This window comes from Cebus imitator, unplaced genomic scaffold (assembly GCF_001604975.1).
Source record: "Cebus imitator isolate Cc_AM_T3 unplaced genomic scaffold, Cebus_imitator-1.0 Scaffold18, whole genome shotgun sequence".
In the NCBI taxonomy this organism is placed as follows: Eukaryota; Metazoa; Chordata; class Mammalia; order Primates; family Cebidae; genus Cebus; species Cebus imitator.
The window spans coordinates 2808416-2821307 of record NW_016107333.1 but is presented as its reverse complement, the minus strand read 5'-3'; the positions used below and the strand labels follow the sequence as shown (position 1 = coordinate 2821307).

Below are 12892 nucleotides of genomic sequence, written 5' to 3'. Positions count from 1 at the left end.
TCGCTCTTGTTACCCAGGCTGGAGTGCAATGGCGCGATCTCGGCTCACCGCAACCTCCGCCTCCTGGGTTCAAGCAATTCTCCTGCCTCAGCCTCCCGAGTAGCTGGGACTACAGGCGTGCGCCACCATGCCCAGCTAATTTTCGTATTTTTAGTAGAGACGGGGTTTCACCATGTTGACCAGGATGATCTCGATCTCTTGACCTTGCGATCCACCCGCCTCGGCCTCCCAAAGTGCTGGGATTACAAGCGTGAGCCACCGCGCCCGGCCTTAATTTTTGTATTTTTAGTAGAGATGGGGTTTCACTATGTTTGACCAGGCTGGTCTTCAACTCCTGACCTCAGGTGATCCACTCGCCTTGGCTTCTCAAAGTGCTGGGATTATAGGCGGGAGCCACCGTGCCCAGCCCCAGCCCACAGTTTTGACATAGAGACAGAGTCTACTACCTTAGGGGAAGGGCTTCACTAGTGGCCTGGATGAAGTGCTGGGCTTGGCACATCATGTACGAATGAGATGAGGGCAGGCTTCATGGAGGAGATAACATTCATTCTGAACCTAGGAAACAAGAGTGTTCAGGCAGAAAGGACCCGAAGGGCATTCCAGGTGGAGAGGTAGCAGGGGCAGAGCCAGGGGACATGAAGGAGCCTGATGTGTTTGGGAAATGGGGAATGATTGGTATGGGTAGCTCATGAAATGATACTGCTCCATAACACTGCCTGAGAAGAAAGAGGTAAGCACAGAATTTGAGAATAGGCCTTTAGACATCTTTATAGCATTTTGGTGGTTATGTTTATCCAATTTAATAAAAATTGGGGGCTTATATTTTTCTTGTTTACAATTTCAATTTTTTAGTAATTCATTTATATTGTATTTTACCAATAAAAAGTATGATTAAAAGTACTGATCAACCATGGATTGGATTTTTTTTTTTTTTTTTTTTTTGAGCTGGAGTCTCACTCTGTAGCCCAGGCTGGAGTACGATCTTGGCACATTTCAACCTCCGCCTCCAGGATTCAAGTGATTCTCCTGCCTCAGTTTCCCAAATAATTGGGAATATAGGTGTGTGCCACCACGCCTGGCTAATTTTTTAATTTTTTAGTAGAGGTGGGGTTTCGCCATGTTGGCAAGGCTGGTCTCGAACTCCTGACCTCAGGTGATCCACCTGCTTTGGCCTCCCAAAGTGCCGGGATTACAGGCGTGAGCCACTGTGTCCGGCCCAGATAGGAAATTTTAAAGACAACAACAATTTGCCCTTCTCCAGCCGGAAGATGGAAAAGCCTTGGGAAGAAGGGTGGGGCGTGTGTGAAGAAAGGGAGAGAAGATAGTGGTAGATTTGAAGGCAAAAAGGTCTGTGGTGAAACACTTTGTACCCTAGACCTGCGGCTTTCAAAGTGTGGCCTGCAGCCCAGCATCAGTATCACCTGAAAACTTGTACGAAATGCAGATTCTCAGGCTATGTCCAGCCCCACTCAATCAGAAACTGGACTAGGGCCCAGGATTCCACTTTAACAAGCTCTCCAGATGTTGCTGTTGGGCAGTAAAGTTTGAGTTCTATTTCTCTAGACCAAGGAATCAGATTTATCCTGGAACCAGTGCAGACCTAGAAGTTTCTTAGGTAGAGAGCACCTTGGTTAGTTCCGGGTTTAGAAATGTTACCAAATGACCATACAAATGTGGCCAGGGTATGCATACTCATGAGTGCAGGATAATTTGAAGAGTGCCCATGCCTCTAATCTTAGCACTTTGGGAGGCTGAGGCCAGAGGGTTGCTTGAGGTCAGGAGTTCAAGACCAGCCTGGGCACCATAGTGAGCCCTCAACTCAAAAAAAAAGAAAAAAAAAAAATAATAATAATAATAACCATGCCTTGTGGCACATCCCTGTAGTCTTAGCTATTCAGGAGACTGAGACAGGAGGATGCCTTAAGCCCAGGAGTTGAGGCTTCAGTGAGCCATGATTGCACCACTGCACTCCAGCCTGGGTGACAGAGTGAGACCCTGTCTTTAAAAAAATTATTTTTTAAATCAAGACAGATGCAAAACCTCAGTTTTAGATTCTTTTTTTGCTGACTTTTGGGTGGTTAAATTTGGGAGTTGCTTAAAAGAGAAAGGCTTTTCTTATTTTTGCTTCATTCCTAAGGAGCTCTGAAGGGCAAAGAAAGCTTGGGGAAATAGAGCCAGCCTGAAGCAGCTCCGTACCACTCAGGTGGCAAAGACAGTGCTCCCCCTTCACAGCCTCTTTGCAGGGGGCCCTCCTGTTTCCTTTCATCAGCTGAGATGGATTTACTGGTTTTTGAGGGGTGGGCAACCACAGTGTGGCTGGTGTGTTTATAGTTACTTGGGAAGCCCTGAATCAGCACTTTGGATGACTCAGAAACTAAGATCTACTAATATGCACACCTAAAACCTGCAGACTTGTTACTATGGTCTTGGCTCTTTGTCTATTAACTGAGCCTCAGAAACATTTTTCTCCTTAAATAAAGGTATAATTTATTTACAGTGCAAGATTAGTTTTGACAAATGTATATACCCATGTAACCTGCACCCAAATAAGTTATGAAATATTTTTATCATTTTAGAAAATTCTTTTGTCTGTTTCCAGTCAGTTCCCAGCCCCTTTCAGAATCAGGCAAACCTTTGCCTCTGTTTCTGTATTTTCTAATAAAATCATTAGTGTCAGTTCAGAGTTCTGTAAATGCAGATGAAGGATCCAGAAAGGTCCTTTGAGGATATCTGAGATGTCCCAGAAGTCAGTTAGGACTTAGAGTCTCATCTGAGAAATGAGCACGCCATTACCCAGCACATAGGTCATGAGGCTTTGGTGAGCAACATAAATGCATGTGTTTAGCACAGTGTCTGGCACATAGAGTAGAACCTGCTAAAAGTCAAAGGAAACAGTGTGTAACTGTGGCTCTTGACTATCATCCTAAGAGGGGGAAATTAGCTCATGTTTCTTTCTTATTTCAGGGTTATCTATAATGAAGTTATACAGACCTCCAAGTATTACATGAGAGATGTGACTGCCATTGAATCGGCCTGGCTGTTGGAGCTGGCTCCACACTTTTATCAACAAGGAACGGTAGGAATGGACAGAGGCCAAGCCCCAGCCACCTGTTAGCAGCATCTTCATGTTTTTAAATGTACTTTTTCCCTCCAATTTAATGCCCTAAGTGTGTTCCCCCTAGTGGTGCATAGGGTGGAAAGTCCATTACCATATCCCCAAAACATTCTGGGAAAGCACTCTAGTGTTTAATTCATAGTGAAGCGCAATTAAAAATAAAAATCCCCCTAACCTCATAAGAAAAAGAAAAAAGGTGTTTTCAGCACCTCTCTCCTTTCGCTCTTCCAAACTATTTCTAAAGAAATCACATCACACTTTGGATCCATGTTCACAAGGAGTGGCACAGATAATCTCTGATGAGTGTTGCCTCACAAAGACCATAAATGAGTGTGCAAGCTTACGCCCCAGCTGCTTTAAACACACTGATGGGCGATGCAGCTATTCCTGTTGCTACCCTTTGGACAAGCCCATGTGCAAGACGAGCAGGGAGTAAGCATTTTAGGACAGATCTATAGTTTTATTTGCTCCTTTATTTTTGCAAAAAATGGTTTTTATTCCTTGTAAAAATTTAGAAGGCCATACATTCTTCTAACATGATTTTTTGTTTTTTTAAAGATAGGGTCTTGCTCTGTCACCCAGGCTGGAGTGCAGTGGCACGATCCTGGCTCACTGCAACCTTTACCTCCTGGGCTGAAGCGATCCTCCCACCTCAGCCTCTCAAATGGCTGGGACTACAGGTGCACACCACCACGTCCGGCTAATTTTTTTTTGTAGAGGCAGGGTTTCACCATGTTGCCCAGGCTGGTCGTGAACACCTGAGCTCAAGCAATCTGCCCACCTCAGCTTCCCAAAGTGGTGGGACTACAGGTGTGAGGCACTGTGCCCAGCCTATAACACGATTTTTAATTGGGAGGTGGTTATATTTGGAAGGCTGGGAGGTAAATGAGAGTTTACAAACTTCTGGTTCAATTCAGCCCATAGACCCATTCTGTTTGTTCCACACTGAGTTTGATTGAAGTGTTTTGTGCAGTTATTTATGGTAATTATTAATATGGTTAGATTTCACTCCACTACCTTTGGTATTTGTTTCTTACTTGTCCAATGTAGTTTTTGTTCCCCTGTTCCTCATTTTTACTGCTGCTTTTGAATTAATGAAATATTTTTAAAGTGTCTTATTTTACCTCTTGTAATGGCTTTTTATACCTGTTGGTTTATTTTTGTGTGATTTCTCTAAGATTATAATATGCATTCTTAACTCATCACAGTCTATCTTGAATTAGTAATATTATGCTACTTAGCTTATAAGAAAACTACAACAGTATATTTCATTTTCTCCATCTCATTCTTTGAGCTCTTGATGTCATGTATTTTATTTGTTTGCTTTTTGAGACAGAGTCTTGCTCTGTTGCCCAGGCTGGAGTACAGTGGCACAATCAGGGCTCCCTGCAGCCTCTGCCTCCTGGGCTCAAGCAGTCCTCCTGCCTCAGCCTCTTGAGTAGCTGGGACCACAGGTGCATGCCACCACTCCTGCTATTTTCTTATTTTTTGTAGAGATGGGGTTTTGCCATGTTGGCCAGGCTGGTCTGAAACTCTTGGGCTCAAGTGATCCACCTGCCTTGGCCTCCCAAAGTGCTCGGATTGTTGTCATAAATTTTATTTCTACATGCGTTTAAACTCCATGATACATTGCTATGGTTTTTGTTTTAAACATTGTCTTTTTAAGATATTAAGAAACAAGAATAAAGGTGTTTTATGTTACCCACATATCTATCATTCTTCATACCTTTGTGTAGATCCAAGTTTCTGTCTTCTCTTTAGCCTGAAGAACACCCTTTGATAAATCTTTTACTGCATGTCTACTAATGAAATATTCTGTCAGCATTCATTTATTTGAAAATATTTTTATTTCATCTTCGTTTTTGGAAAACACTTTTGCTGTGTAGAGCTCTAGAGTGAAATCTTTTGTTTGCTTTTTCTTTTTAACGCTTTAAAGAGTTCATTCCATTGAGATCTGGTTTGAATTGTTCCAGAGAAAAGCCAGGAGTCCTTTTCATGGTTGTTCCTCTGTATGTATTAATAATGTGTCTTTTTTCTTTGTCTTTGAGTTTCATCAGTTTGACCTATGGTTTCCTTTTCTTTGTGTTTATCCCACTTGGAGTTCACTGGCTTATTGGATCATTGGGCTGATTTTTAAAAATCATATTTGGGAAGTTTGGGATTGTTACTCTTTAAAATATTTTTTTCTGCTCTACTATTTTCTCTCTGCTCTTTCTGGAATGCCACTTACGTATGTGTTAAAGCACCTGATGTTGTCCCGCATGTGGGACAGAGGCTCTAATTTTTTTTCCCCTGTGCCTCAGTTTGGATAGTTTCTCTTGACCTGTCTTCAGTGGCCAATCTCCCGTTAAACCCAACAGAAAAATTTCATTTCAGATATTTTTCCATTCTAGCATTTTCATTTCTTCTTCAGTTTGTTTCCTTATTTAGAGTCTTCATGTGTTCACTTACTATGTCTATCCTTTTCTTTAGATCTTTGAAGGTATTGTAATAGCCGTTTTAAAGGGCTTACCTATAGAATTCAGCATCTCTCTCATTTCTGGTCTGTGTTGTCTTCTGGCTATTTTTCCTCCGTGTTATGGGTCACATTGTCCTGCTTGTATTGTCTAGTAATTTTTTGTTGTAAATTACTAGACAATACAAAATCTCTAACATCTGACTGGATGTTAGAGATGCTATGTTGTGGACAGTCTGAATTTTGTTTGTTTGTTTTTCTTGTAGAATGTTGAGTTTTTTCCTGGTAGTCAGTTAATTTACTGGCACATCAGTTTGATTCTGCTGAGCATTGATTTTAGGCTTTAACAGGGCAGGTCTAGAGTAGCTGTATGCCTAAGACTGATGTCTCAGCCGAATGGCCAGGATACTCAGCGGAGTCTTTGCATTCTGAACTTCGGTGCCTCTAGCATTGTGCAGACCTCTGGAACCTCCATCTCAGCTTATAACTCTGCAGTAACTATTTTCTGCTAGAATTCTCTGCTTTATCAAATCTTGGCCTGTATATATGTAGCTTAGATGTAAGATGTAAGCATAGCCAAAGACGTAAGGGTAGCCCTATGTCGATTTCTGGAGCTTCTCCTTTTTGATGCCCTGTCCTGTAAGTTCCAGCTGTCACAGCCTCCGTATAGTCTCATCTCTGATTCCTCTGTTCAGCCATATTATTGTTCTCTGTTTAGGATTTTCCTCCCTGTGCTAAGGCTTAGAGACTCAAGATGAATTTGGAGCTTACCTTATTTTCCTTTTTTTCTTTTTCTTTCTTTTTTTGAGACAGGGTCTCATTCTGTTACACAGGCTAGAATGCAGTGGCGTTATCATGGCTCACTGTAGCCTCGACCTCCTGGGCTCAGGTAATCCTCAGGCCTCAGCCTCCTGAGTAGCTAGAACTACAGGCAAGTGCCACAATGCCCAGCTAATTTACTTTTCTTTTCTTTTTTTTCTTTTTTTTTTTGAGAGAGCCTCAGTGCAGTGGCATGATCTTGGCTTACCGCAACCTCCACTTCCCAGATTCAAGTGATTCTTCTGCCTCAGCCTCCCATGTAGTTGGGATTACAGGCATGTGCCACCATGCCTGACTCCTTTTTTTTTTTTTTTTTTTGTATTTTTAGTAGAGTCAGTTTTACCATGTTGACCAGGCTGGTTTCAAACTCCCGGCCTCAAGTGATCCACTCATCTCAGCCTCCCAAAGTGCCGAAATTACAGGCATGAGCCAGTGGGCCTGACCTGAGCTAATTAAAAAAATTTTTTTAGTGATGGGGTTTCACTATGTTGCCCAGGCTGGTCTCAAATACCTGGGTTCAAGTGGTCCTCCTACCTTGGTTTCCCAAATTTCTGGGATTACAGGTGTGAGCCACCATGCCCACTAGTTCCCTTTTTATTTTTATTTATTTACTTTTGAGACAGTCTTGCTCTGTCACCCTGGCTGGAGTGCAGTGGCACGATCTCCACTCACTGCAACCCCCACCCCCCCACCCCCCCCATTCAAGCAATTGTCCTGCCTCAGCCTTCCTAGTAGCTGGGATTACAGAGGTGTGCCACCATGCCCGGCTAATTTTTGTATTTTTAGTAGAGACGGGGTTTCGCCATGTTGGCCAGGCTGATCTCGAACTCCTGACCTCAGGTGATCTGCCTGCCTTGGTGTCCCAAATTGCTGGGATTACAGGTGTGAGCCACTATAACCAGCTCCTTTTTAAAAACGGATTATAGCTCTGTGCTGTTTGTGGCCTGAAAACACTTGCATTACATATTCTGCCCAAGTTTACAGCAGAAGGGAAAGTCTGAAACCTTTTTCTCCATTAGGGCCAGAATTGGATTACACAGTGTTTTCAAAGTAATACTTGAATTGATTGCCACATTTAAAAATTGGGAGATTTCATATTAAACATGAATTTCTGGTTTGTCTTGAAAGACATGTTTAGTCTGGTAGCACTAGGCCTGAGTTCCTATGTGGTGGCATCACAGAGGCTTAGGGATGGCTGCCTGCTGTCAGTGACATTGCCAGCTGCCATAGTCCCACGTCACTTGCTTACTTGCCTGCTCAACTCTTGGAGACATTTGAATTTGTGACCCTGTAAATGGAAAAATCTCCTCATCTCTCCTGCCCCACCAAAGTCAAAGGAAATTACCCTTTCAAAATTTTATAATATTTAATTTTTATCTAAACAAACAAAAACCATTTCACACCTTTATAGTTCTTCACACATCCCAATTCAGATATTTCAGCTAGAAAGATCAGCCTGCAAGGACGGATAAAAATGCAGAGTGTGTTGTCTTTGCTGAATTAGGTTGATAAGAATAACCCTGTGGTGAAAGAAAGTCTTTTCCTTCAAAACCTCTCAAGTGGAAAGCAGCAGACCTTTGGGAGTCCAAGAGAAGGGATCAGAACAGTAAATAGAGGTTGGAAGAGGAACGGTGCAGCGGTCAAAGTGCTCGTTGAAGTAGGAAGATGCAAACACCCAGAGAAGGATGAGCCTGAAATTGTCTTGGATTCATTTAGACTCTTGGACACAGAATTAGCCTAGAAGCTGAGTCATTTTCCCTTCTCAGCTCAAAATTCCAGTTTCTTTAGGTCAAACCCACAAAGTTAAAGAGCAGATAGATTCAGGAGTTTGAAGAAAATGACAAGACCAAATTTCTGCGTTTGTCTCTTCTTTCCAAATCACTTTTTTTTTTTTTTTTTTTTCATCCCCTCCACTGTCATCAGAGTAGTTTTAGAGAGGCTGGGACCTTTAGAAATCACCTGGTGCAGCCAGGTGCGATGGCTCACGCCTGTAATCCCAACACTTTGGGAGACCAAGATGGGCAGATCACCTAACGCTAAGAGTTCGAAACCAGCCTGCCCAACATGGTGAAACCCCGTCTCTAATAAAAATATAAAAATTATCCAGGTGTGGTGGTATGTGCCTTTAATCCCAGCCATTCAGGAGGCCGATGCTGGAGAATCACTTGAACCCAGGAGGTAGAGGCTGCAGTGAGGTGAGGTTACGCCATTGCACTCCAGCCTGGACAACAGAGCGAGACTCCATCTTAAAAAAAAAAAGAAAGAAAGAAATCACCTTGTGCAACAACCTCCTTGTATGGCCATGGTCCTAAAACCACAGAGAAACTTGTGTTGTTTCTTTGCTGTATAGTCTAAGGGCACTTCTATTAACTTGTCCAAAGCAGATTAATTTCTCAAAGAACCTCCAGATCTGCAGGGCCTGCCCATGTATGGTAGATGTTCCTTTGTTGAATGCAGTGCAGCACCTCACAACCATCCACAGCCCGCAGATCATTCGCCGCTCTGTTCCTGGCACCTTTGGAGACTTTCCATCACCGCTATTTTTTGGAATGTCGCTCTGACTCTGTGTAGAGGCCTGAAATGGTTCAGAGTCAGCTCTGTTTATATTCAACATTCTTCCCAGAAACAAGCACCAAAAATGGCCCCACAGGCACAATGGCGTCATCTCCCATCCCCAAGCTAAGGCCGTGGTTATCTAACATTAGCTGTGTGGGTCATACCAGGTGACATGCAGAGAGGAGAGAATGCAGAGAAATTTAGCAAGACCTACAGCTAGACAGGGAAGAAGAGGGTGACCTATTCAGAGATTTGTCTTCTGGCTTTTAAATTATTTTTCCTTATTCTCAGAGATATCTTCATTATTAGGGAAAACCCTTTTAACTTGGCCTTTGCAAGAGCCGGTAGTGGTCCTTCCTCAGGTGTAAGCAGAGAGGAAGTCTGAGTTCTTGTAGCTCATTTAGACCTGGGTCCCATTCACTCTTGTCTCTCACGTCATCCTGGATGGTGCATTGTGTCTTTGTTCACATCCTCCAGGGCCTGCAGTTCTTTCTGGGGGCGATGCAGCTTGATGTTGTGAGCCCGTATGGATGTGCTAAGAAATGAGCACACTGGCCCCGGAGCGGAGGGGTTGGGGTGGGCATTCTCGTGTGGGGCTCTCACTGTGTGTTAGGTGGCACGGCTCGGGATCTCTTGGTTATTGATGATTAGTAATGAGCTGTCGGGTGTATCCCAGTTGATGAGTGGAGGGAGGTCTTTTATTAAAAGCTTATAGGCACACATTGCCTCAAAGGCATATTTAAGGATTTGTGCCACTTTTGGCTTTACCTTGCAATGTAAAAAATACTTTCATCTTCCAATCCTGTCATCTGATGCCTATGATTGTAATGTTGTACTTCATGTTATTCATAATGGTTGAAAGTGACATTTCTGGAAAAACAAAAGTGTCACTAGGAGATGTGCTTTCTATCTGTCTTCCCAGCAAGCTTGTACCCTTCATGTGGCAGGGGCTGTGTCTTTATCTCCATCCTTGAGCATGGGTATCTGGCATGTGGGTACCTGGTATGTTGAGATGCTTGGTAAATGGACTTCCTTTTTCCTAAAGAGTGGATACCTTTTCTTGACTGTTGTCAGGAACTTCATGGAGATTTGAGGTCACTTCCAGCCTAAGCCCAGGTGTCTGGTTGTAGTGCTGTCCTGTAGGCTGGGGCAGAGGGAGAGAGCCGTGTCTCAAAAAGAAAACCTTTCCTTGACAGCTTCCGCAGAGCGCTGTACAACCAGGCTCAGCCACAGTGGCTTGGGCCTCAGGTTGCTGGCAGCTGACTTAAGGTCTGCTTCTTCATTGGTCACTTGGGCTTTTTCCTTCCAGGCTACTTCATGAGCAGCACAGCATTTACCGGGAAGGTGTGGACCAGATGGAAGATTTGATGTGGTCATTTGTATGGGGATCATGTAGCAGTCTGGTTTATCTAATCAACCCCAACTATAGTGTCTTCTCTTCTCTTGCAGCACCTGTCCCTGAAAGCCAAAAGGGCCAAGGTCCAGGACCAGTGAGAAGATCCCAGAGCTGAGGCTGCAGGGACTGCTGGTGTCCTCTCCCCCATGCTGCTGTCCCTGGCCCCAGGCGGGGTGAGCTGGCACCAACTCCTGTGGAATGTTTGGCTGCTCTGAAGGGGGCTGCGGCCTGTTCATTAGCCCTTCCTGCTACCCACAGCATTTGCATCCTTGCTGGAATCCCGGAGGACTTTGTGCGTGGGTAGGCATCCTTCTGTGCTGTAGCGGGCGGAGTGGGAGTTGGCTCACTCAGCACTCTCACTAACCCAGCATGCCACTTCCGAAAGGCATGCAGTCCTGGCCAGCTCTGTGGGGAACAAGGAGGAAAGTTAGCCACTGAAGGCTGAAGTACCATGTAGGGTAGACAGAGGGTTTGCTGGGCTGGCTTTGCTTTCCCTGCCGGGGCCACGGCTCTGTTAACCAATGAGGTACATTGCCAGGTGTGAACAAGTGTGTATCTATGAAAGAACAAAACACTGGAGATCTTTGCCGAAACCACCAAGGGGCATGTCTGATGGGCACAGGGGCTCCCAAACCCAGTGGCTTCTGTCTGTCCTCAGCCCTTGCCCCTGTTTATCTGCAGCCAGGAGCCTTGCAAGGCATTGGTGATTGACAAAGAGGACCCGTGCGCTGTTTTGTGTTGGCTGAGGATGACACGTGGGCTTAGCGTCCTCTCCAAGTGCAGTGCCAGGTTCCGGTGCCACACTAGCTGAGCACTCAGGAAAGTTCATCAGCTCAGATCCCACAGGGCCTCCTCTTTAGCAGGAATTCACAACAGTTTAGATGCTCTAAACTTCTCGTAGCTCAGGAACATAACTGGTATATGGTTTCTTTGTTTGTTTGCTTGGTTATTACTGCGACAGCAGGCGGGGGCAGTTCTTCCAGCAGGCACTGGTTTTGTTGCCCCAGGCTGCTTTGCTGTGACGGTGATTGCATTTCAACACATGCCAGATGCAGATTTTCCCCCCTTACTGTTCCAATGACCTTTATTTTAAAAACACATAGCTTGAAAATTTATTTTTGTACTGATATTAGTTTGGATGTGCCACTTTTGGCACCAAACGTGTATGTCATTTTTATTTCCATTTTATAAACATGTAAATAATAGTATTAACTTGTTAATAATAGTGAACCTTTATACCTAAAGTAAATGTATTCCCTCCCATACCTGGTTCTCATGGTCTGTATGTTAACATGTTCTAGCGAATTGTTCAGAGTGAGGGCCTGACGTTAGCTAAGAAGCCTAATGCTGTGGCATACATTTAGGGAAGCCCCTAAAGCAAGATGATGTGACTGAATGCCCCTGGGACCTGATTAGAGTAAACTGTGGGGCATTTAAAGGAAGTCCCAAAGAGGTGCTAATTCTTGCCGGTTTCCAGATGGGATCTTCCTGTAGAGAAGTCAGAAACATTTTTTTTCAAGTTTGGCTTTAGGACCGGGGCTGATCCTGGTAAGCTTATGTGGTGGTGGAAGGGGGAAAGCTACAGGGTTCACACCCTCATGTTGGAGACCAGAGTCCACCAGGAGGCCGGACAGTCTGGAGGGAGCACCCAGAGGCAAGGCCGTCTCTGCAGGCTGCTTCCATCCCGGGTGCCTGATCCTGAGCCCATGCCTCCCATCTCTCCCTCCACCTCTCAGAGGGCAGCCCTCCTCAGGGGACACTTCCCAGTGTTGTGCTCTGTGTTATGTCACAGTCTGTGATGGGTGGGACAGGTCCTTGCTGTCCAAAGCAACTGCAAAATCCTGGGCCGATGGGGAGGTCCCAAGTAGGGGATGGTTAAGGCTGGAACCGCACAGCTCGCCAGGGAGTAGGGCCCAGCCTGGATGAGAGAGACGAGAGCTTTTGACTTTGTCTCTTGCGGGTCTGTGTCCCTGTTCCCACTGTCAGCCCACAGATGTGACAGCAGGGCCTAGCACCTCACAGACTTTGTCCCCCAGTTGTTCCACAGAATTAGTCCCCTTGGGCTCCACACAGGTCTTCAGATACGCTAGTGAAATTCCCCACAGCGCTGCTGTGTCTTCCCTTTGGGGCAAGTGAGAGGAGAGAGAAGCTGGTGCTGGAAAGCATGGAGACCATGTGCCCTGCAGGCCCAGAGGTGGGAGCTTTCTGTGTTGGTGGCTTGCAGAGACCCTGCCAGTTCTCTGCCACAGTTGGTGTCCCTGGGGGTTGGACATTGTCACAGGGAGCCCCTGGCTCAGCCAGTGCACCACTCAGTCCAGCCAGCAAATGTTGAGCCCTCAGGCTGTGCATGGCACAGGGATGGGGTGGAGACACTTGACAAATAACCAGATGAGTGGACCAGGATGGAGCTGGGTGTGTGAGAAGGACAGGGTGGCAGGGGTTAGCAGAGGTCCAGTAGGGGTTGATAAGGCCAGGGCTGTATCCACAGAGACTTTCCTACGACAAGATGCTTTCCTGGTGAACGTACAGACTGCTCTCATGTTCTTCCCTG

General features: G+C 45.2%; 1 protein-coding gene across 1 annotated transcript in view; it reads left to right on the top strand.

The window, feature by feature from the left end:
* DHX35 (DEAH-box helicase 35) overlaps positions 1-11604 on the top strand; it is a 78046-nt gene extending 66442 nt beyond the window's left edge. Inside the window, exons 21-22 of the mRNA XM_017511962.2 lie at positions 2965-3076; positions 10395-11604. Of these exons, the coding sequence (XP_017367451.1) occupies positions 2965-3076; positions 10395-10439 (157 nt within the window). The 3' untranslated portion in view covers positions 10440-11604. The remainder of the gene's footprint in view (positions 1-2964; positions 3077-10394) is intronic.
* Positions 11605-12892: the final 1288 nt, after the last annotated feature.